Source organism: Fukomys damarensis, unplaced genomic scaffold (assembly GCF_012274545.1).
Source record: "Fukomys damarensis isolate Sample0158 unplaced genomic scaffold, DMR_v1.0_HiC HiC_scaffold_24, whole genome shotgun sequence".
Lineage (NCBI taxonomy): Eukaryota > Metazoa > Chordata > Mammalia > Rodentia > Bathyergidae > Fukomys > Fukomys damarensis.
Genome location: NW_022900936.1, coordinates 1,134,718 through 1,157,836, shown reverse-complemented (window position 1 = coordinate 1,157,836; position 23,119 = coordinate 1,134,718). Strand labels below are relative to the sequence as shown.

Below are 23,119 nucleotides of genomic sequence, written 5' to 3'. Positions count from 1 at the left end.
TTTCTTTTTTTTTTTTTTTTTTTTTTTTGGTAGCAGGGGTCGAACTTGGGGACCTTGTGCTTGTAAGGCAGGTGGCAGAACCCACTGAGCTAAATCCCTGGTCCTGTTGGCCCTTTTCAATTTCTGTAGAATTGATAATGCCCCAACTTTGATCTTAGTAACCAGAGTCTTCTCTCTTTTTTTCTTGGTCCAGTTAGCTAAATAAAGGTTTGTTGATTTTGTTGATCTTTCCAAAGAGCCAACTTTTTGTTCTATTGATTTCTGTGTTGTTTTTCTGTTCTCCGTATCGTTGACCTCTGTGCTCGTCTTTATTTCTTTCGTTGTGCTACTTTGGGCTTACATTTTCTCTCTACTTTCTAGTTCCTTAATACATGAAGTTGCGGAGTTGATTTGAGGTCTTTAAAGTGTGGCTATAAATTCCCCCTCTACCATGTTTTCTTGTGTCCCATAAGGTTTCATGTAGTTTTCATTTTCATCAGTCTCTAAGTATTTTTCTCATTTCTCTTGATTTCTTCTCGATCCATTGGTTGTTTGCAAGTGTTAGTTAATTTTCCCAAAATTTTGAATTTTCTAGTTTCACTTCTTCTCATTGTATTTCTAGCTTCGCCTCCCTGTGGTTAGAGACTTTGGCAGCCTTTGGAAGCTGGCTGAGCTGTATTTGTGGCTGGAGCCATTGTCGGTCACTGTGGCAGGTGTGCCGTGTTCCTGGCTGGGCTGCCCTGCATGCGTCTGGGTCTGGGTCTGGGTCTGGTTCTGGCCGGTCGGTTGTGTTGTGTAAGCCCTCCGGGTCGCTCCTTGCCGGCTGCCTGGCTGTTCTGTTCCGTCTGTTACTGAGAGGACAATGCAGTCTCCACCACATTGCAGTGGTCTTGTTTCTCCTCTGCTTCTGTGCGCTTGGCTTCATGTATCTGATGGACTGTGATTAGGTACAGGCAGGCACCCTTGTCACATCTTCCTGTGTGAATTGTTAACCCCCGATTCCCTCCTTCGTGCCTTGAATCCCATTTTGACTTCAAGGCTGATTGGCACGAGCACAGCTGCCCTTAGTCTGTTTGCTGTTTTCAGGGAAAATCCTTTCCAGGCCCTTCACTCTCGGCCTATTGCATCTGTGGATCTAAAGTGAGCTCTTGTACAGAGCCTGTCCTTGGATTATAGATTGGAAAATCCGTTCTGCCAGTCTCTGTCTTTAGGTTGAAGAGTTTCATCCATTTGCATTTAAAGTGATTACAACAGTGAAGGACATCTTTGATTTTGGGGGCCGTGCTCTGTATTCCCATAGCTTTTGGTCCCTCATTCCCTGCCTTACTGGCTGGCCTCTTTTTAGTTGCTTTTTATAACGGGGCGTCCACATTCCTTTCCTCTTGCCTTTTTTGCACACCCTGTCGTTATCTTCTTTGTGACTGCCGTGGGGACACCTTTCCCTGCCTGCATCCCGGCTCTCAAATTTGAGTCGTCACCAGCTCAGTGGAACGACACCAGAGCTTATGTCCCCAGCCCTGTGGCTGCGGATGTCCCATAATTGCATCTTTGCAGTGTGTGCTGCAGGCATAAGTTAATAATTTCTTGAAGTGCATTTAAATGATGTACAAAACAGAACATGGAGTTATAAACCAAAGTTACCGCAGGGGAGTTTCAGAGATGATTAGGTTCCCAAGGGTATGAGTCTCTTCAGTTATGCAGAACCCAGAACACCGGCCCTGAGCCGCTGCTGCAGGATCCTGCTCACCGTGCGGCCTGAGTCCCCTGTGACTTCCCGTTCCCGCCTGGTGCCCTGTCTGCCCTCCGCATTCTCGTGGGGTCTTTGCCCAGGAACGTTGGTTTCTCCCTCACTTTCAAAGGATAATTCTGGCAGATGTGTTTATCATTCGCCCCTTTGCTGTTTAGACACCAGCCCCGCCGGCCCCAGGAGATCCCCGGGAGCCCCTTGGGGTTCGGCCTATCCTCGGGTGCTTTCCCTTCCAGGTGGCCAGAAGTGCCCACCAGGCTGCGGGGGCAGCACTGACTGCAGGGAGGCGTGGGAGCTTGTGAGGGTGTCGGTGTGGTATCCACGTTCTGCTCTGTCTCCCTCTGTTCACCCTGAAATGGCTCTTGCGTTCTGCAGACCCTGCCCGGTTCAGGGTCCCTGTTCCAGTCTGTCGTTTTCTGCTGTTACAGCAGGGCCGCGGCTGGTGTCAGCCCAGAAGAGGTGAAACGCGTCACCCTTTGCCCCACGGTGGTGTCACTGTGGACCCGGTTATCTGCACACCTGTCGCAATGCCTGCTTTGTCTGTTTGCCTGATGGTTTCCATTACTGCTGTTGTTTTTGACATTTTCCCAGTGACACACCTTGCTGTGCTGTTTGTTTATGTCTCTGCTCTTTGCTCTCTGACCAGCGTGGCTTCCTCTCCCCACCCCGCGATTACAGCCCCTTCCCAACCTTTCCCACTCTCGATTTGCCTTTACTTGCTTTTGTCTGTGCCCGCAGGGTCTGGGTGGGTTGTGAGTTCTAGGTTTGGGAGGACCTGGGAGCGTGTCGTGTGTAGTGGTGCTAAGAGCCTGCGCAGTTTCACAGAAGCACCCAAGACGCTGGTCACCTCACTGGAGCTGAGCCGGGTGGAGGGAGCGGCGTGGCAAGGCCCGTGGGCCACTTGGTTTGCACGGTCACTGTGCGGCTTGGTGAGCTGGGACCCGGCCTGGCAGTCACAGAGCAGATGTTCTCGCGGCGGCCTGGTCCCAGAGCACAGCCAGCTGCTCCCTGTGGAGGGAGCCCGGCTTCTGTCCAGGGCAGCTGGGCCAGTGCTGGCATGGGAGGTGGGACCTCAGCTGTCACCGTTCTGTAACACAGAGCCATCCATGACCTTAGGGCCTATCGTGCAGGGGCTGCTCTCTTGGGAACTGTAGGAATTTCGTGGCAAGGAAATGGGAGAATTTGGGAAGAACCAGCTGCGTGTGCCTGGGTCCCAGCCCAGGAGGTGGCAGCTGCAGTGGCCCTGTGTGTGTTAATCGGAGCGCACTGCCCTGGGAAAGGGGTGTGGCTTCACCACTAGCATGCTGGCCAGCGGATCCCTGCTTCCTGACTCTGGAACTTCCCCCGTGGACTCGGCGCTGGCACCTCTGGCCAAAGGGGCTGTCATCATACTTCCACTGCGGTGATGGTGGCGTCTGCCCTCTGCCAGGTGTCCCCTCCCATGTGACTGTCAAACGCAGTGGGCAGACGGCGCCAGGACTCGTGGAGAGAGTCCAGGCTGGGTCCCCTGAGGGCTGGTCTCCTGCAGTGGCACTGCCTGTCCTGTGCCCAGTGGTGGCTGTGCCCAGGATGTAGGTGGGCTCTGCCCTCGCAAGCCCGGGAGGCATCATGGACAGCAGCTCTTGTCCTTCAGTGGCCTGGGTCCCACTGGGAAGGACAGGATCTGAGGGTGGGGATGCAGCACCATGACTGTGTACACGCGCACACACGCGTGTGTGTGTATGTTCGCGCATGTGCAAGTATGCGTCACTCTGTGACTCCATGGGGATTCTGGGCTTGGTGTGGTGTGAGGGCCTCATGGTGACTGGGGAGCCGCTGGTGTGAGCCTTGGCACTGGCACCCCCTAGTGTTGTGGCCCTGGCATGGAGGGATCTGCACCCTCAGTGTGGCACAGTGAGGGGTCGGGAAAGCTGCCACCTCCCAGAGCCCGACATCACCGGGGGGTGAGATGCTGCGTAATGTCCCTTCGGGCCCTGCAGCAGCGGCTCCTGTGCCTCCCCTGTCCCTGGCTGCCCCAGCATGGGCAAAGCACAGGGTGCTCGGGGCTTAGGGTCCCTCTCACTCCCGTGGTGCGCTGCTCCCCATGTGTCCCTGCTGTGTCCCTCGCCAGCCCTGAGGAAGCTCATGGTCCTTGGGGCTGGATGAGCAGGGCTGACTCTGGTGGCACTGGGGGCAGAGCCCAGAGGACCAGCAGAGAGGGGTGTGGACACGCCCTCCCTGACACGGTTTCCCCTGGTGCTGCCACCTCACCTACTACCTTCTCTTTGCAGAGAGCACCAGCCGGGAGGTGGGGCTGCTGCAGCTCCTTGGGGAACCCCTACCTCAGCAGATCATAGCCATCGATGACCCCGAGGTCGGGCTGGCCTATGTCTTTGGACCAGATGCCAACAGCGGCCAGGCGGCCCGGTACCATGTGCCCAGCCCCTTCTTCCGAGACTTCTCGCTGCTATTCCACGTGCGGCCGGACACGGAGGGCGCAGGCGTGCTGTTCGCCATCACGGATGCAGCGCAGGCAGCCGTGGTGCTGGGTGTGAAGCTGTCAGGAGTGCAGAACCAGCACCAGAACATCTCGCTGCTCTACTCGGAGCCAGGCGCCGGCCAGACCCGCACAGCTGCCAGCTTCCGCCTGCCTGCCTTCGTGGGCCAATGGACCCACTTCGCACTCAGCGTGGACGCTGGCTCTGTGGCACTCTACGTCGACTGCGAGGAGTTCCAGAGGCTGCCATTCACTCGGTCCCTGGGGCGCCTGGAGCTGGAGCCTGGTGCTGGCGTCTTCGTGGGCCAGGCTGGAGGAGCAGACCCTGACAAGTTCCAGGTAGGCCTGCTGTGGCAAGTGGCTGGGTGGGATGGGGCAGCCACTGGAGACTGGGTGGCAGCTGCTGCTGCTTGGTGCAGCCTGGGGGTGGATCCCCTGCCTCTGGCGGCCAACCTGGCCTCCTGGTCCTGAGTCCTCCTTGCAACGGGGTGTTTTTACCCCTGGCTTTCTGACCTGAGATTTCTCTGAGACCCCAGGGCCGAGCCCACAAGGGCCCCTCCTAGATGTGTCCTGGGGCTGTGGCAGGTGGGGTGGATGATCCAGGTCTGGGTTGTGAGTGGGGCCCAGTGCCTTGGTCTCTACAATCAAGCCTGAAGCCTTGTTAAAAATGATTAACTTCCTGAAGCTGGCAGCAGCAGGCCCTGAACTAGAGGGTGCCTCTGTAGGCATTGCACACTTGTGAGGGTAGAAGTTGCACACCTGGAGGAGAGTTTGCATGCCCAGGAGGGGCAGAGGTCGCCCGTGAATGGCACACCTGGTGCAGCTGGCTGGCCTCCACCGAAGGTTACTCCTAGAGCCTTCTCCCAACCCGAGGGCCTTGTGACCTGCCCAGAGCAGTGTGGGCAGGGCTTCCCAGAGGTGCCACTGAGTGACTGTGTCCTGTGACCCCAGGGACTTTCCCCAGGGCCTTTGTTCCCCAGCCCGCTGGGTCTCTCCCAGAGCTGGTGGGGCTCTCCCGGGAGCCCCTCACTCTCACATGAGTGCCCTTTGTGGCACTGACCAGCCCAAGTGCCAGGGCTCTGGCTGGTCTGCAGCGGGGTCACCCTTGCCTGGTCCAGACAGGTCCCAGTGTGTCCCTGGGGACAGAGAGCTGATTGTGGCCTTGACAAGGGCTGTTTGTCTGAAGTTGTCCTAAATCCTGGTGTGCCAGAATCCTGGGCACTGACCCTTTTCCCTTGACGGGAACTTTCTAACTGAACGTTCAGGAGCCCTGGGACTTTGGCATCAAGCTGGGTCCCTTTGTGTTTCCTTTTGACCCTCAAACATGAGTCACGGGAACGACAATCCTCCCGTCTAGCAAGGGGTGGCCTGTGGTGGGCCTCCCGGGCATTTCTGGAAGGAGTGGCATGTCCACGCATGCCGTGCAGGGCTCAGGCCGTGGGCGCCTGCTGCGGCCCGCGGGGCTGATGGACGGCGGGTCAGAGATACCTCCAGAGGTGGCCTGCCCAATGGAGGCAGCGGCGCCTTTCCACTTGCCTCTCTTGGCTGTTGTCGGTGGGCACAGACGTTGCCCCAGCCCACACATTGGCCATTTGTTCTTCTGCCGTTTGTCTTCTGTCACTGACCTGTTTGTGCTCTTGCATCGGGAGGCAGGCTTGGCCACTTCTTACTGGTTTTATGCAATCTTTATAGATGAAAAAGAAGAGCCTTGGTTTTGTGTACTGCCAATTTTACTTCCCAGTCCAACATTTGCCCTTTTGCTTTTTGAAAGACTGCTGTGATGTTCGAAGGGTCTGTGTGGCGAGATCTGGCCTGGAGAGGTCACCTGTGACCTCTGACTGCAGTCTGAAGTTGAAGGTTGGGTCGGGTGGCCCATCCCGTCCCGTGGTCTAAAGCAGGGAACCCAGCCCCAGGCTGCGGACCGGTGCGGATCTGTGGCCGGTCAGGAGCCAGGCTGTATGGCAGGAGGTTAGCAGCGGGTGGGGACCTTCCTGGGTCTTCACAGCCACTCCTGTCACTGCAGCACCCGAGCTCTGCTGCCTGTCAAATGGCCTGCAAGGGGTCCATGCTCCTGATGAGAACCTAATGCAGCAGTGATGGAAACAGAGTGCACAGAGCAATAATAATAACAAGTGAAGCACACGGTGTAGTAGTCGTAGAGGTAAAGTACATGGTGTAATAATGATAGAAACAATAAGTGTAACGCACCTGAATCACCCTGAAACCAGCTCCTGCCCTGTCCGTGGAAAAGCTACCTTCATGAGAAAGGTTGGGGACAGCCCAGCCAGGGGCTTATCTGACGGTGAGCACTCAGGGCCACTGCATAGGAGGCCGCCAGGGGCAAGGGGAAGGCGTCCCATCCCCCTGGCACAGCGGGCTGTGGGTCCCCAACACAGAACACGCGGTCAGAGGGAGGTGGAGGCAGCGCCAGCCACACGGCACGGCCTTCCAAGTGGGTTCTGCTTTGTCACACATGCATGTGGGTGGCCCTGAGCCTCGCTCCTGAAGTCTCTGTGTCCTGGGCTGCCAGTGTCCCGGGCTCTGAGCCTGGCACATATGTGCAGTGGGCCCCATGGCTTTGCAGGCTGGCGCTGTCCCTGCCAAGCATCACCAGGAGAGACCTCCACCAGGGGTGACCTCAGTGTCGGCAGGCACACGGTTCTGCCTATCTGGCTCCTGCTTGCTTATGGCGCCGGCAGTCCTGGGGCTCACACTGCTGTCTGTTAGGGGCACTCTGTGGGCACAGTGCATGGCTTTGGGGAGCCCAGGCCTAAGCCACTGAGTCTATCCCAGGCCCCAGGCCCCAGGCCCCCGAGAAGCCCCTTCCTGTCCCTGGGGTTCTCAAACAGAGTGACTCACTCACCACTGCAGGTCTGGGGGCCTAAGGGGCTCTGGATCCCATTCCCAGGAGACACCATGGTGTGGACTGGGGGGCTGCAGGGCGTGCCCCTCCCCCACACTGCCCCAGCCTGCACCCAGGGGTGTTGGGCCTACACTGTCCGCGTTGCACACATGGGCACGTCTATACACATTCACCAGGACTGCAACATGATCACACGTGTGCACACAGGACCATATGTTCTCTGACAGAATCATGCAGGTACACACAAGACACTCGCTCTCTCTCTACCATGATCACACATGTCCATGCATGACCATGTGGTCTCTAACAGAGAATCACATAGGTGCACACAGGAGCACACACTCTCCAACAACACAGGACCCCATGATCACACACGTGCACACAGGACCACAGCTCCATGATCACGCGTGTGCATGGATGACCATATGCTCTCCGACGGGATCACACATGCTCACATGTGATGCGTACTGTCCAGCCTCATCATATGCACTCACATGATCACACACACCCACATGTGTATGCACACGTGCTCTCCCACATCCTCTGGGTGCTGTGGTCTCTGGGACAGTCGGAGACCTGTGTACTCAGCCATGGCCTCACCATTCCTCACCATGAGTCCCAGAACTGACACTCAGGGGCATACGAGGTGCAGCTCCTCAACCAGACCTGGCCTCGCCCCCACTGTGTTCAAGGGTGTCGGCCAAGTGTGTGCGGAGCAGCAGGTGGGCAGCCTGGCTTATACCCAGGGGACCTGTGTGTCCTCCCTCGGGGCAGCCAGCCTCACACGGGGAGGGCTGACTGGCAGGGCACCGGTGTCCTCAGCCGCTGCCCACCTCCACTGCTGGACGGGTGTGGGTCAGGCCATCAGGAGTCCCAGTGACCCCGCTCCCTCTTCTAGGGGGCAATTGCGGAGCTGTGGGTGCGTGGGGACCCCCGGGTGAGCCCTGTGCACTGCTTGGACGACGAGGACGAGGATGAAGCCAGGGTGAGTGGTGCTGGGCTGTGGGACGGGGGCCTGGGAGGCCAAGTCCCGAGTGACGGCCAGCACAGGTCTCCGGGATGCCACCTCGGTGCTGAGGATTTGGTGGCCACAGACAGGGTCTTCCCTTGCCTTGAACTTGCACTTAGAGCTACAGAATGGAGAGTGAAGGTGAGGGGCCACCCTGAGAGCTGCAGGGTGAGACTGCATGGGAGAAGCTCAAAGTGTGCGTGTCTCCTGTGCTGTGTGTTGCTAGCGTGCAGTGTGTGTGTCTCTGGCATGTGTGCAGGAAGTGCCCTGTCCGGCCCAGGCAGCCTCAGGACAGAGCCCCCACAGTGGGCCTCCTTGGTGCCAGGAGCCATCTGTACTTCTCCCAGGACAGCGCCCAGGACTCATGGCGGGTGCAGCCGTGTGTCCTGGGGTCTCAGCCAGGGCCGCTCTGCCTGACCCGATGGCGCACAGCAGACATCAGCGTGAGGCCCTGTGGGGTCAGTGGCTGTGCTCAGGTCTCCCTCCTCTCCCCTCCCACAGGCATCCGGAGACTTTGGCAGTGGCCTGGAAGAGACCCCAGAGCTTCACAGGGAGGACGAGGTATGTGGGCAGGGGGTGTGCCTCTGTGGGGCTCCTCTGTGCTGTGAAGGTAAATTCCTCCCTGGACGTGGCAGTGGTGCTGGGCAGCTCCTTTCCGCTGCTACTCCTCAGCCTGGGCTGGTGAACACCCCAGAGAGGCTGGGTTCCTGGTTCCCACATCGCTTTGGAGTTTGAGGCAGCCTTGGCCTTCACTTGCCCTAGAGCCTGTGAGTGGCCACGGGGGACAGGTGGGCTTGGGACTCCAGTGCCCAGACGGTGCCAGTGCTGTCTGGGCAGCCGCCCTGCAGACCCAGGGCTACTGTGCCCATCCCGCCTCTGCCCACCCCACGCCAGGCCCTGGCCCCCAGATGTGTGGCCGGCCAGGAAAGCACACAGGAGCCGTGAGCTGTGAGCTCAGGTCCCCACACCACCCGGTGTCGCAGTGTTTGGGGTGGCCTCGGCCAGGCCCTGCTCCTCTGTACCCCCTGAACAGGGTCATCACTGAAAAATCATGTCAGCCAGAGCCCAGCCCACATGGGTGCCACATGAAGGCCCCTGACCACCAGGTGGGGTCTGCAGAGCAGCCGGCTCCTCCACTCCCAGAAGTCAAGTCTGAGCTGGGTGTGCTGGGGCCGCAGGCTGGGGCCCACTGTGGGGACACAGCTGCTCCTTGGCGTCTGTGATGCCAGCCACAGGAAGCCACCTGATGACCCATCCCAGCCTCACAGCTCAGGCTTGGGGACAGGGTCCTGCCAGGTGTGATGCCGTCCGTCCCGCAGGCTGGAGAAAACTCAAGCAGATATCGCCATGGAGGCCTAGAATGCCTTTCCAACTAAAGCGACAGCTGCTCCTTATCTTTCTGAAAACCTGTAAATATTTCACTTTGCAAATGCGGTCATCAGAGCTCGACAGATGCCGCTGCAGGTCACCCATGGTCCCTGAGTGGTGGGGCCATTTCCTGCCCTCCTGCAGGCTGTGACCCAGATGCCCGGCCTCCCCCTGCCTCCACCTGTGACTCCTCCTCCTCTGGCCAGAGGCAGCAGTGTGGAAGAAGCCAGGACAGAGGAGGTCCAGGAGCAGACCACAGCAACCTCACCCGGGCGTGAAGCTCTTTCAGGTGTGTGTGTGTGATGCAGACATGTGGTTCATGTCCTTGTGTGTGAGGCGTGAGTGGGGGTGGGGCGGGCTGCCTCTGGCCCTCTTGCACAGCAGGTCGCAGCCGGTCACGGGTCACAGCTCCGGGTGGCCCCGAAGTCTCCTTCATTCATGGCTGCTGGGGTCCAGTTTCTCCTGTGTCTCAAGTCCTCTGTTGTAGCTAGAGCCACAGGGGCATACAGATGCCACCTTGTCTGGGGCCAGCGGGATCCCAGGAGGGCACCCAGGGGCCCAGGCGGAGGGTGACATGGGGCAGCACTGAGGGGGATGACCTCGTGGAGGGGGCTGGGCTGGAGCAGCGGGGTCTGCGTCTTGGCCACGCAGCCTTCCCGTGGCAGCGCTGGGGAGAGGCGCGGCTCCTTCAGGCTGGTGGCAGAACCAGCTCTGCGTCATACCCGCCTCCTGAGGCGTCTACCCCGTCAGCCAGCTGGCCGGGCATGAGGAGGAGCAGGGGCTTTGTGGGCCCAGAGGTCGGCTCTGCCTGGCCTCGCCCACCTGTGACCTGGGGGCCCAGATGGCTCTCGGCTTGGTCTGTTCTGCTGTCTGCACCGTCGGCTCTGACCATGAAGCCATCCCCACAGCGGTGCCGGTGGCTGTGGGTCGTTCCGGGGTCCTCGGGCCTTCACAGCCCTCACCATGCCCACCCACTTGCTGTCGCCTGGGCGTGGGCTTTGCTTGGGATGCCGCCAGCTGGGCAGGGTCCGGTCCATCCACTTTCTCACTGAGGAGGAGCCTGTGCTGCGGACGGCCAGTCAGGTCGCCGCTGGCCTGGAGGTGCCCGCCTCGCGCTCCCAGGGGCGGCCAAGGAGCTGTTGGTGCCGCCCAGTCTCTTCTCTCCTCTCCGTGGGCCTGGCCCCAGCCCTCCTCCCTGGGTCTTTCCCTGGTGACCGGAGTCATCCAACACCCTGCGAGTGTTTTAGTCTTGAGCAATTCTGTACAGATGCTGAGTTTGGTGTCAGGTCTGAGAACCCCCAGCAACAAGACCTCAGTCTGTGATGCAATTTGAGTCATTCTGTGGGGAGACGGTATAGCCCTGGGGTGATTGTCTCTTCCTGCTCACCCTGACCCAGCTCTCCATGCTATTAGCGGGAACTAACATAGTGTTTGCCCCAAGTTGATCAGTCGGTGACTCTGTCCTGCCGGGGACTGACCTGTCCCTCTGCGCTGCAGCATCCCACTGCCTGGATCCTGTTGCTCCGAGCAAGTCTTGATGTTCGGCAGGACCTATCCCCATACTTCCTTCGCCTTGGTGCCCTAGGCCCTTGGCATGTCCACAGGAGTTTTGGAATCAGGTTGTCAAGGTCCACAAAAAATAAGAAAGACTTAAAAACCTAGCTGAACCTTTGATCAAAAGATTTGTTAGTGGGCTGGGGATTTAGCTTAGTGGTTCTGCTACCTGCCTTGCAATCCCCAGTACCAAAAAAAAAAAAAAAAGATTTGTTAGTGTTGACACCCTGAATGTTTTGACTCTTCTCCTAGGTCTTCTTTGATTTCCTTTGGTGATGTTTTCCCAGCTTTAAACACCCCCAGGCAGGGGTTTTATATTCGTCCTTATTGCTTAGTCTCCAGCCTTGTAGCACTTGGGAAGGGCCTTTGCTTCCCCCTGGTGGCCAAGACCTCAAGCAGCAGAGCCCCAGGCCCAAGATCCCAGCAGGTGCTGCGGCCGTCAGGCTCTGGGCTCCACAGTCACAGGCGGGCAGTCAGTCGGGTTGAGCGGTGTAGGCTCAGGGCCGGCGTGTGGCTGGACACGGCTCTAGATTCTCAGTCCAGTAATGGCACTGGCATCCGCAGCTGTGAGGACTGGTGAGTACCTGGAAGGCTGCTAGTGCCGCCCACCGGGTGACCCCCCCATGGCCGGTTGGTCCCCACATCTGGCCAGACTTGCAGTCAGCTCTGCATCCGGCTGGAGGCTGAGGCTCCCCAAAGGCACCAGAAATGGGACAGCTTTAGCCCCCAGGAAATGATGTCCAGCTTGGTACCATCCTGTTTCCTGCTGGGCAGGAGGCTGCGGCAGCCACGTCCAGCGCCGGCCCCACCACCTGCTCTTCATGGGCGGCTCTGGTGGGGCGGGGTAGGGCCAACCCGTCTGAGCTCTGACCCAGCAGAACAGGGACCCAGCAGGGACCAGGCGGGGCTGGCAGTGGCCCCGTGGCCTGTCCTCTGTGGCTCCAGCTGTCGCGGGCTCTCCTTGTTCTTACAAACCTGAACAGAGCACACCGCTCTGGCTGCCCAGGCAGGCGGGGCTGCTGGCAGCCTTGGCACTCAGCGATGCTCCATCGTCCTCAGACGCCGGGACACCCGGGCCAAGGGAGCCCGTGTGCCGCTGTAGGGGACATACGCGTGGCACATCAGATGTGGCCCCAGTTGGCAGAGGGCATCCCCACATCCTCCTGTGGGCCACCGTGCAGGGCGGGCACAGGGGAGGGATGCATGTGCAAGTCTGTGTGCACGCAGGCAAGTGTGTGTCGGAGGAGAGGGAGGAGGTGTGTGGGGCGGTGACCAATCCACGTGGAGGCGGTGGGGTTCGTTTCTGCTGGTTTTCACTGTCTGCCGGGAGGAAGCGACAAATGCTGACATTTCTTGTTGCAATGGACCCAGAGGAATCTTCTGGAAGTTCTGTGCTGTTGTGGGCGTGGCTTAGGATGGCCAAGGGCTCCAGGCCAGCTCTGGTTCTCTTCCTTGTGGCTGGCTGTGTGCCCCTCCTCTCTCTCCCAGCCCCGAGGCACCAGGAAGTCACCCCTGGGGGACAGTGGAGGCCAGGGCCACAGGTCTGATAGCAGCTGCTTCTCCTCCCCAGCTAAGACCCTTCCTGGCCCAGGTTCAGAGGACGCATGGGACGAGAGTGCCTGGAGCCCAGGGAGTGGCCAGGGGAAGGTGAGGCGCCTCCCCTCCCTGTCTGGAGCCCTGGGGCCTGGGTCCTCTTCCCGCCCTGCCACACGTTCTCTCTGTGACCAGTGTCCTGCCCAGCACTTGGGCAGGGCAGCCGCAACAGCAGGGGGACGTGTGGGCACTGCAGCCCGTGCCCTCCTGTCCCCTTTGACACTAGGGAGGCCTGAAGGGGCAGAAGGGGGAGCCAGGAGCTCGGGGGCCACCTGGCCCAGTCGGGCCCCAGGGCCCCACAGGCTCCGTGATGCACGGCCCTGGTGCACACCCTGTCCCCGGACCCCCAGGGAAGGACGGTGCTCCGGGCAGGGATGGCGAGCCGGTGAGTTGTCCCCGCGACGTGGTCCCGTGACGGGGGGACAGTGCCACAGCGAAGCTTGGGGGCCCCAGACCCAGTGCAGCCACCTGCGCAGTAACCAGGCGGTTCCCACGGGTGCAGCTTTCAGTGCAGGCTAGGGGCTCGGTGGGTCCCCTTGGGTCTTGGTGGCCTGACCCGTCATTAATAGCCTCTTCCGGCACATTACAGGGGGACCCTGGCGAGGACGGAAGACCAGTGAGTTTGCTTTTCTTTGCACCACTTGGTGGGTGGGGCCTGTGAGTCTGTGTCTGCCACATGGTCCCCAGCGTGGCTTCACCCGTTTAAGAACATCCCAGCTGCTAGGGAGAGACAGCTACGCGCAGGGCATGAGGGCCAGGATACTGCCAGGGAGCAAAGGAAGAGAGAGGGCCTGTGTGCCTCCCAGGTCCCCTGAGGGGGATGCGTGGCAAAGAGGAGGAGAGGGAGGGAAGAAAAGAGGGCACTTGAGTTTCTGCTCCACTTGCAGCTGGGTTTGGGAACAGAAGACACTGCGTCCAGGAGACGGGGTGGACACAGGCCAAGGTGGGGCTAGACTCTGCCTCCAGAGAGCCAGGCCTGGGCGGGATTAATGGGGTGCAGGCCGGGCTGCTCAGGAACACCCAAGCCAGTGTGCCGCCCGTTCGCACGCACACACGCATGCACGCTCGCGAGCTGCCATCCCCGTGGTGCCGTCTGAGAAGTGGCCGCCACTCTGCTTCCGCGGTGGTCACGCTGCCTCTAAGAGCTGCGGTGTCGCCCTCACACCCTGGCCCCTGCGCTGGGTCCCCTCCCAGGCTCCATGGCCCTTGGGGGCTCCGCCATTCACCTCCGCTCTGAGGTCAGGGTACAGAGGCCCTGGGGACAGCACCGCCCTCCACCACCAGCCCTGTCCTTGTCTTCTAGGGGGCCGCTGGGCCACAGGGCTTTCCGGGGACCCCGGGGGACGTGGGCCCCAAGGGTGAGAAGGTGAGTGAGCCTGGGCTGGGGTGCCCCTCACACCCAGCCCAAGCCGGGGCCCTACAGCCTCTATGATGGGCTTCTCTATCCCAGGGAGACCCGGGGGTTGGGCCAAGAGGACCCCCAGGGCCCCAAGGGCCACCAGGACCGCCCTTCAGGCATGACAAGCTGGTGAGTCCACCCTGGCCCTGCACGTGCGGCTCCTGTGGCTGTGGGGCTGGTGGGCTGGGGACCCTCTCAGCAGTGGGGTGTGCTGCTTCTCTCAGCCTCTCCTGATCTCTTGGGCAATCTGAGGGCAGAGCTAGCCAGGCGGGGCGGCCTGGTGACCTCTCTCCACTCCCTCAGACCTTCATCGACATGGAGGGGTCTGGCTTCAGCGGCGACCTGGAGACCTTCAGGGTGAGTAGCTGCAGCCCCATCTCAAGTTTGTGGGGTTGGGTGGCTGGGAGGTAGGGTTATCTGTGCGGGCTGGCACTCACCATGTGTCTCCGTCCAGGGCCCGCGAGGCTTCCCCGGCCCCCCTGGTCCCCCTGGAGTCCCAGGCCTGCCTGGGGAGCCTGGCCGCTTTGGGGTGAACAGCTCCCACGTTCCAGGACCCCCAGGCCTCCCTGGCGTGCCTGGGCAGGACGGGTCCCCCGGGTTCCCTGGCTCCCCGGTGAGTCTGCGGCCCTGCAGTGGGCACCTCTCATATCTGGGCCACCCTGTGTTCCGTGGCCCCAGTGGGAATGACCCTCGTGGGTGGGGTGGGAGAGCCAGGCTCCACTCCTGCCCATCTGACCACATGCGAGCCCTGCGGTGCCCTTGGTGTACCCACTGCTGGGGGCAGCACAGCCTGGTTTTCACTCCCTTTGTGCAGGCGGCGGCCTCCAAGTTAGGGAAACCGACCTCTGGCCCTTGTCCTCCGGGACGTGAAGGAAACAGATAAGGACCAGCTCTCAGTGCTGTGGTCCTGCCCCATGTCCGTTTCCTGCCTGTGGGGACTTCGTCTGAGGGATTTCTCCTGCCCTGGGCTTCAGTGTGGATCCCCCAGACCCTCACTCTGCTCTTCTCTCACAGGGACACCCAGGACCCCCAGGGAAAGAGGGTCCTCCAGGAAAAGCGGGCCAGAAAGGCAGCCCTGTAAGTCCCTCCTGCTGTCAGGGCAGAGTTGACCCAGGCACACTGCGTGCCCAGAGCGGGGCGCACCAGGCTGTCTGGAGGGACCCCATGAGGGAGATGCAACCCAAGGTGGAGGTGTGGGAAGACTCCGGGTAGCAGCTGTGGGCTTGGGTGGAAGTCAGGGCTTCCTCCAGCTGGGCCTTGGCCTTGCTGACTGGACAGACAGCGGCGCGTAAGAGTAAGGAGGACACTTCCACGAGGCAGCAGTGTTCCAGCGTGGAGAGAGGGGCTCTGTGGGGCATGCAGGCCGTGGTTTCGGGCAGGCTTCTGTGAGTGACATGAGGGGCCCGTGTGGTGGGCCCATGGCCTGTGGTGCTCCGTGACCAGCAGAGGAGCCTCCCCAGAGGGCCAAGCAAAGTGGGTGTCCTGTAAGCACTCTGCTCTCCAGGAGGCAGGGGCCAAGCACTAACCTGGAGTTCTGTCCATGGATGAGCGGGAAGGACTCAACCAGATGCTCAGTGGCCCTGTCAGAGGGCAGCTGGGGAGGGGCCACTTGCTTTCTCACTGTCTGCTGGTCTGACTTCACTGTAAAACTGCTCTTTCCGCAGGGAGATGCGGGCGCCCCTGGACCCAAGGTACAAATGCCTGGCACTGTCCTGCCCCCTCTTCACGCGTGGTGGGAAGTGTCCCATAGGGACCAGGGCTGCCAGTCAGCGAGCTCTTGTCCATGCCCCAGCCCTGTCCATCCTGCTAAGTGGTACCAGGGAGCACTCGGCATCTGTCCTGGGCAGTCGTGTCCTCCGGGCCGCTAGTGGAGGAGGCACGAGGTGTCCCTGAGCCGTGAGACTGCAAGGGCCCCTGCCCTGAGAGCAGCACCTCTCCACACCTGGGGCGCTTGGGGCCCACCCTTGCCCTAGTGGCTGCAGGCCTTCTGCCCATCCTCCCTTGGTCCAGGCTTCCCTCGGGACTGGCCTGCGGCCTAGGCCACGGCCTACCTGCCACATGGCTCACCTGACCTGGCCAGTGGGTCCTGGGCGGCCCTGGGCCTGCTGGGGACGGGACCCGTGGAGGACAGCACTGGAGGGGCCGTTCATTGCTAGTGGCTTCCTTTGGATTGCAGGTGTTGGCATTTCCCTCAGAAAATGCTGTGGCTTGGGCCGGGGATTTAGCTCAGTGGTTCCACTGCTTGCCTTGCAAGCACGAGGACTGGAGTTCGATTCCCGGTACACCCCGCCACCCCACAAAAAGGAAAAGAAAAATGCTGTGGCTTGGCTTTAGCTAACCTGGGGCAGAGGCGGTGACTTTGTTTCTCCACCCTACAGGGCAGCCAAGGAGACCCAGGCCCCGCAGGTGCTCCCGGGAAGACTGGCTTTGTAGGAGCCCCCGGGCCCATTGGACCCCCAGGACCCCCAGGACCTCCTGGACCCCCCGGACCAGGACTTGCTGCAGGATTTGTGAGTGGCAATAGCTCAGGCCCCTGGAAGCCTGGCCTGCGCCACAGCCCCTCAACCAGGCCGCTTCCGGCCCTGTGCCAGTGGCTGCTGTGCCCCGGCCAGGGCTTCTGTTTCCATGGGATCCCAGCTATGAGACCTGGTGGCTGGACACACAGAGGCGCTGCGGGGCCCCGTGTGGACCCCCTGCCTCAGCCCCGTCCGTCATCCTCCCCATCCCCACACATCCTCTGCTCCCCTGGACCCCGGGGTGGAGCCCCTCCTTCAGGCAGGGACACAGACCAACGTCCCTGTGTCCCTCCAGGATGACATGGAAGGCTCCGGAGCCCCCTTCTGGTCGACAGCCAGAGACTCCTCAGGGCTGCAGGTACGGCCTCCAGCCTGGGAGGGAAGCCGCTAGTGGGCAGCAGCGCCACCGTCCTCTGTGGACACATGGGCTGGGAGCTGAGGGCCCTATACTCGGTGCTCGGGGTCAGTGGGCCCGGGACACGCGGCCTGCAGGACAGGTCTTTACAGGAGGCGGGACGTGGAAGTCTCCCTGTGGCTCTGACTTGGGGAAGTAGCCAACACTTGGTCTACGCAGAATCTGAGTTAGAAGTGGGCATTTGTCCAGGGCCCCACCTAGAACCCAGGCCCTGCTCAGGGTCAGGGTCAGTAAGAAGGAATCTGATCCCAAAGTGTCCTGAGCTTGGTCGAGAGCTGCACGGGGGCTGCTGGGCCTCCCCATGCCATTGCTGGGTCCCAGCACCCCATCCCCTGGCCCCTGCTCCCCTCAGAGCTGCGGGCACTGCCCTGCCCAGGACACACACGGAACCCAGCCCCAGTGCACACTTGGGCCCAGGGCTCGGCCTGAGGGTGAGGACAGGTTCAGACTGCTTGTTCTGAGCGAAGTTAAAGAGGTGTTTTTATGGGGCAGAAACAGCCCTCGGGTATTCTCACCGCTGTAACTTGGAGTTTTCTTTTACGTGGTTGAAAGCTTCCTGGTGGCCCACAGGTGCCGGCCACCTCTGGTGGGGAGGTGGGCGTGGCCAGGGCGCAGGCTCTTGGTGGCCGAGTGTCCCAGAGAGGCTGGGCCGGCAGACGGCCACATGTGCGGTCACTGAGGTATGCTTGTGTGTTAGTGAAGTGGCCCGGGTGTGCAACACAGCTCCTGACCTCTGACCCTCCTGTGGGATCCAGGGTGGGCTGCACCTTCCCAAGGCCAGGCTTGAGTTGTCCACACACAGACGCTGGTGGGACTGCTGTCCCCTGTGACAGAGTGGGGATGTGGGAGGGTTGTGGGGAGGGGACACTGAACCCTGTGTCCTCTGCCCACAGGGACCACCAGGCCTGCCCGGACTCAAGGTCAGCCCTCGTCGTCAGCGGATGAGTCCGGCTATGCTGCGGGGGGTGGGGGGCTCTGCTCAGGAGCAGTGGGGAGACCAGCGTGGGAACCCCTGACTGGAAAATAACCAGTGTCCCAGCCCAGGGCCCTCGCCAGCGCATCTTCTCCCCAGAGCTCCGGTTTCAGGCATCTGTGTAAAAGGAGCCCTAGGAAGGACTTGCAGCCCCCTGGACTCCAGGCTTGGGGTCCGTAGGATGCAGACCCTGGAGGACCTGGGGCTTTGTCCTGGGATCCCTGGGTTGGTTCAGGAGCCCCACCTCTGCCCAGGCTCCCAGGGAAGGACCCCCAGAAGGCGGCAGCCTGCGTCCTCTCTGGGTCCTGTCCTTGTGGTCCCCTTCTCCCCTGGCCCTGGGCCGCAGCCGCCTCTCAGAGGGAGCTGGTCAGGGTGTCACCGTCCACCAGGCCTGCCCCACACCTGGGGGGTTTCTCTGGAGTTGCTATGTGACGTGCGGTCCAGGGCAGCCACCATGTGCTGTTGGGGTGGTGACCCCTGCTCACAGACCCCACTTCCTGTGTGGAAGAGGGGATGGCCCCTGCTCCACACTCACAAAGCCCTTTGTCCACGCAGGGGGATCCCGGCCTGCCTGGGCCTCCTGGAGACAAGGTAAGACCCGTCAGTCCCTCTGCATTTCAGCCAGCGTATGCGGGACACGGCAGGCCTCAGCCCCGTCTGTCGCCACCACCCCACCATCCCTCCTTCTGGTTCCTTCTCATCTGACCCGGGCTCCCACCTGCAGCACTTCTGTCCCTGGACCCTGGGGTTTTCACGGGGGCGGCTCGCGTGGGCACCATGAAATGTCTGGTGCCGGTGCTCCTCAGCCTGGGGTGACAGTCACCCTTCAGGGCAGAGTCGGGGGCTCCGCCCCTGGCCGTGCAGTGATGCGCTGACCGTGCTGTCTTCCCAGGGAGAAGTCGGAGCGGATGGAGCTCAAGGCTTCCCTGGCCTCCCGGGCAGCGAGGGCTCAGCTGGGCCCACGGTGAGTGAGCAGCACAGCCGGCTCAGGGCGGGACAAGGCTCTCGACAGGACCTGACCGAGAGCAGGCACTGGGTCAACCCGGGGCCCCTAACCATTGCCCGTGCCCAAGGGGCCGAGTTCAAGTTTCGGCCCAGGACTGGTGTTGGCCCAGAGCAAAGATCCCTCCATCCCTGCCCACTTCTGTGTATGATGGGCCATTTCCTTCCGTCTCTGCAGGGACCAAAAGGCGAGAAGGGGAGCCGGGGAGAAAAAGTGAGTGTCCCCAAGGGCTGGGAGCAGAGGGAAGTCAGGGTCCCCGCTGCACTCCCCACCCCAGACCAGGCTGACATGGGGACCTGGCCCAAGCGGGCTCCAAGCAGATACAACTTCTCTTGCAGGGCGACCCTGGAAAGGATGGTGTGGGGCATCCTGGCCTGCCTGGGCCCCCAGGACCCCCGGGAGCTGTGGTCTATGTGTCCGAGCAGGATGTAAGGGTTCACTGGGTCCCCGAGGGTGTGGCCTGGGCCTACTGTGCTGGGGACCATGGAGCTGGGTCTGCGAGGCCGTGTGCGCAGCCTGCCCCTGTTGCATCCCTCAGTCCCTGGGCACCCGTGGCAGCTGCAGCTTGGATCCCCACACCTGGCCCTGGAAGGGGCTGCCCGGCTAGGGCAGGAGCGGGGCCTGGTGCCACCCGGGCACAGTCCCAGCACTGTCTGCTGTGCACCTCCAGACCTGTTACCCACCCTCTCTATGCTCAGTGTCCTTTTTCATTTTTCAGATGATGGGCACGGTAGTCCTGGGACAGGTTGGGCTGAAGGGTGTGAACGGTCAGGCATGCCTGGCTGGGGCTGTCATGCCCACAGGCGGAGAGGCCTGAGAAGCTGGCAGGAGAAACCAGGCACCCTGGTGCATACCTGGAATCCCAGCGCTCTGTGAGGCCGAGGCAGGATGACTGCAAGTTTGGACCCAGCCTGGGCAATTTAGTAACTTGTTACATCCCTGTCTCAAAATAAAAACATAAAGAGATGGGGCTAGTGCCACGTCAAGGCCTTGGACTCAATCCAAGTGGTGTGGGCCGGCCCCTCTGGACAGCCAGGTAGGCAGGGCCTCTGGCAGGATGTGAGGCGTGAGGTGGACTTGGGGACCTTGTCCTGGTCCACGCACCAGGTGCTGGGGCCCCAGAGTGGCTGTGCTGGCTCTGCAGCCCTTCAGTCCAAGCCCGGGGATGCCGTGGGAGGAGGACCCCACTCTGCGCTGGCATCACTGGCCGGAGCTGGTCTGATCTCAGAGGTGCCTCCTTTCTCTTTCTGGTTCTTGCTTTCTGCCAACGGACAGCGAGCGCTGGCCAGTGTACCGGGCCCCGAGGTAGGTACAGCTGCAGGGAGCGCTGGGCCGGAGCCGTCCCCAGGTCCCCGTGCTGAGGCCATCCCTCTCTCCACAGGGCAGGCCGGGCTTCGCGGGCTTCCCTGTAAGTAGGCACACCCTGGGGCCCAGGTCAGATGGTCCCGTGTGAAGGACACCGAGACAGGAGTGGGCGGTGCTGCTGGCAGGGACGGGCTCGACCTCTCATTCCCATCTGGTCTCTACCCCAGGGACCCGCCGGGCCAAAGGGCGACGAGGGCTCCAAAGGCGCGCTGGGCTCCCCGGGGCCCAAGGTGAGGGCTGGGTGCCCAGAGGACTCGTATCGGCTGCGCCCCTTTGTGACCCAAGGGACAGGCCCTGACCACACATGGCTGACTCCTCGTGTCCTGCTGTGTCCTCCCCTGGCCAGTGGCACCCTCGGGGGCCCTGACCACCACCAACGTCCTGTTCCAGGGTGAGAAAGGAGAGCCGGGTGGCATCTTCAGCCCTGACGGCAGAGCCCTGGGCCCCGTGCAGAAGGGAGCCAAGGTGAGCGGGCTGGGGGTCTGGTGGCCCTGGGGACAGGCCCCTGCAGGTCTGTGTGAGGGAACCCCGAGCCCCAGGACCTGAGGAAGGCCACAAAGGCTGCGTCTCCATGCCCCCACACCCAGCTTTACATCTGAGTTGGGCTGGGGACCCCACCACAGGCTGCTCAAGACCCCTGTCACCTGCCCCTGCCCAACACGTGCGGCCAGGCCCTGGGCAGGAGGACCCCAGAGATGCTGGCCCCTAAAGTGCTCTCATTTCTGCACAGGGAGAGCCGGGCTTCCGTGGACCCCCGGTGAGTAGGTCCGCTCTGCACCGACCCCGGCTCCCTGAGCCCTGCCTCACCAGAGCCCAAGTTGGGGAGAGGGTCCCCACCTTCACCTTCACCTCGTAGCCCCTCAGCACCCCTTCCCTCCCACAGGGGCCATACGGGCGGCCTGGGCACAAGGGAGAGATCGGCTTTCCTGGACGGCCGGTGAGCACCAGGGCTCTGCTGGGCCTGGCGGGGAAGGGCCGGGCCCCAGCGTCCCTCCAGCACCCTTGCCTGAACAGCTTTCGTCCCATGTGGCCAGAGGTGTCTGAGCCTTGTCCTGGGCCAGGGGGCCCAAGGTGGGAGAGCGCTGAGCACCCCTCCCCAGGTCCTGTGGCAAGAGGGAGGGGGAGAGTCGCAAGGGGTCCCCCGAGGGCAGGCAGGGGTGCCCAAGGGACAGCCCTGCCTGAATTGGGGCGAACCTAGGCTCCCATGCTCTGCCCAGGGTCGCCCCGGGATGAACGGACTGAAGGGTGAGAAGGGGGAGCCCGGAGACGCCAGCCTCGGTTTTGGCGTGAGGGTGAGTGTCCTGCAGGCGTGGGCAGGGGCCGGGGACTGGGGCGGCCTGGCTGTGACCTGCAGGCCCCACTCATGTGGCCCCTGTGAACTCGCAATGCTAGGCACACAGGGGTGCTCACGTGCACACTGCCGCACATGCTCACCTGTGTGCGCACACACTCTGTCACGTGCACACGTGTATTCGGAGCCCACAGCACAGGATCCGTGTGGTTTCCCCACGGTGGTGCCCGGTTGACACAGTCCAGCCAGCAGGGACATTTCCTTCCTCTTACCACTGTCCCTCTGCGGTGGCCACCACTGAGGCCAGGTTCTCTCTGAGGCCTGGTTGGTCACAGCCTAGGCCACCGTTTGGAAACGTGGCTGTCCTTGTCCCCGGGCGCCTGTGACCAGGGTTGATGTGGTTTTCCTGGCCACTGTTGGTGGTCTGGCTGGGACCCTGCCTGACCAGAGCTCTCTGTCCCCCACAGGGAATGCCTGGGCCCCCAGGACCTCCAGGTCCCCCTGGCCCACCTGGGATGTCCATCTATGACAGCAACGTAAGTCACCAAGGCACCACATGGCAGTGCTGTCCCCATGGCCCTCCTCCCTCGCCTGCCTCTGCGTCCAGTCCGAGTGCCCTGAGATGGGCCTGGGCCATGAGAAGGCTGAGCCTGAGCCCCAGAAGCCTGGGGGTGGCCCTGGGCCTGGGGCCAGCTCCACGTGAGACAGCTGAGTGCCTGGGCTGGGGGCGGGGGACCCTCACAGGCAGGTGTTGTGGCGCCCCGCTCTGGACCCCATCCGGCCCTTTAAATGCCACATCTCCCTGTGGGCGAGGAGCTGGGGCCCCTGGGGGACAGTGACCTCAGTTTCCAGGGCTCCGTCCCTCAGTGCCACCCCTGCCTGTGCTTGGCAGGCATTCATGGAGTCCGGCCGTCCTGGACCTCCGGGACCACAAGGTAAGGGCTCCCGGGAGATGGTGGGTGGCTGATGGGCCTGGGCTCTGCTCCCTGGGGACAGATGCCCTTCACAGGGACAGGCAGAGAGTGCTCCGCCTACCCCTGCACTCCACTTCTAACACCCCAGGGTGCTGTGCCCTCTGCCCAGCCCACCCTGACTGCCTTGGGACTGCGGTGATGGGCCAGGCCGTCTCCCACCTTAGCTTCCTCCTGCCCTGCTCAGGCCTCTACCCTCCCCTGCGCTGGTCCCATCCCACAGTGTCCTCCCCTCCTGCCTGAGGGTCCGGGGTATGGGCAGAGCTGTCCCTCCTGGGCCACACAACCACACAGGGTCCCTGCTCCCCAGGGCTGCCAGGGCCTTCTGGACAAAAGGGCAACAAAGGGGACGTGGGCCCACCCGGACCACCAGGTGAGCACCCCTCGGTGTCCAGGCTGGGCGCGATGGAGGGCTCTGGCACACCCTCCCTGGGAGGAGGGGAACTCAGCACCTGGGCCTGGGACGCTGCCTGCTTGGCCTCTGGGCAGTGCAAGACAGGAGGCTGTGGGTGCTGTGCAGGGGTTCTCCAAGCTTGTCCACGACACACGGCCGCACACCCAGAGGGCCCAGGACAGCCAGCACCTGGAGCTACCGGC

The 23,119-nt window shown here is 61.9% G+C and overlaps 1 protein-coding gene across 8 annotated transcripts in view; it reads left to right on the top strand.

The window, feature by feature from the left end:
* The window catches only part of Col18a1 (collagen type XVIII alpha 1 chain), a 72,170-nt gene that overhangs the window by 42,753 nt on the left and 6,298 nt on the right, over window positions 1-23,119 (top strand). For 7 of the 8 annotated variants that reach the window (XM_010636420.1, XM_033768047.1, XM_010636415.3 and 4 more), the window contains exons 2-31: window positions 3,997-4,541; window positions 7,964-8,050; window positions 8,576-8,635; window positions 9,587-9,731; window positions 12,567-12,643; window positions 12,816-12,974; window positions 13,179-13,205; window positions 13,893-13,955; window positions 14,040-14,117; window positions 14,292-14,345; window positions 14,443-14,601; window positions 15,003-15,065; window positions 15,653-15,679; window positions 16,367-16,498; window positions 16,800-16,862; window positions 17,813-17,839; window positions 18,448-18,483; window positions 18,785-18,856; window positions 19,073-19,108; window positions 19,234-19,323; window positions 20,171-20,200; window positions 20,277-20,303; window positions 20,428-20,490; window positions 20,651-20,725; window positions 20,991-21,017; window positions 21,144-21,197; window positions 21,478-21,552; window positions 22,019-22,087; window positions 22,444-22,486; window positions 22,833-22,895. In XM_010636420.1, coding sequence (XP_010634722.1) covers window positions 3,997-4,541; window positions 7,964-8,050; window positions 8,576-8,635; window positions 9,587-9,731; window positions 12,567-12,643; window positions 12,816-12,974; window positions 13,179-13,205; window positions 13,893-13,955; window positions 14,040-14,117; window positions 14,292-14,345; window positions 14,443-14,601; window positions 15,003-15,065; window positions 15,653-15,679; window positions 16,367-16,498; window positions 16,800-16,862; window positions 17,813-17,839; window positions 18,448-18,483; window positions 18,785-18,856; window positions 19,073-19,108; window positions 19,234-19,323; window positions 20,171-20,200; window positions 20,277-20,303; window positions 20,428-20,490; window positions 20,651-20,725; window positions 20,991-21,017; window positions 21,144-21,197; window positions 21,478-21,552; window positions 22,019-22,087; window positions 22,444-22,486; window positions 22,833-22,895 — 2,526 coding nt within the window. Of the gene's footprint in view, window positions 1-3,386; window positions 3,466-3,996; window positions 4,542-7,963; window positions 8,051-8,575; window positions 8,636-9,586; window positions 9,732-12,566; window positions 12,644-12,815; window positions 12,975-13,178; window positions 13,206-13,892; window positions 13,956-14,039; window positions 14,118-14,291; window positions 14,346-14,442; window positions 14,602-15,002; window positions 15,066-15,652; window positions 15,680-16,366; window positions 16,499-16,799; window positions 16,863-17,812; window positions 17,840-18,447; window positions 18,484-18,784; window positions 18,857-19,072; window positions 19,109-19,233; window positions 19,324-20,170; window positions 20,201-20,276; window positions 20,304-20,427; window positions 20,491-20,650; window positions 20,726-20,990; window positions 21,018-21,143; window positions 21,198-21,477; window positions 21,553-22,018; window positions 22,088-22,443; window positions 22,487-22,832; window positions 22,896-23,119 lie in introns of those variants that run through there. The other variant, XM_010636421.1, reaches the window with a different exon arrangement.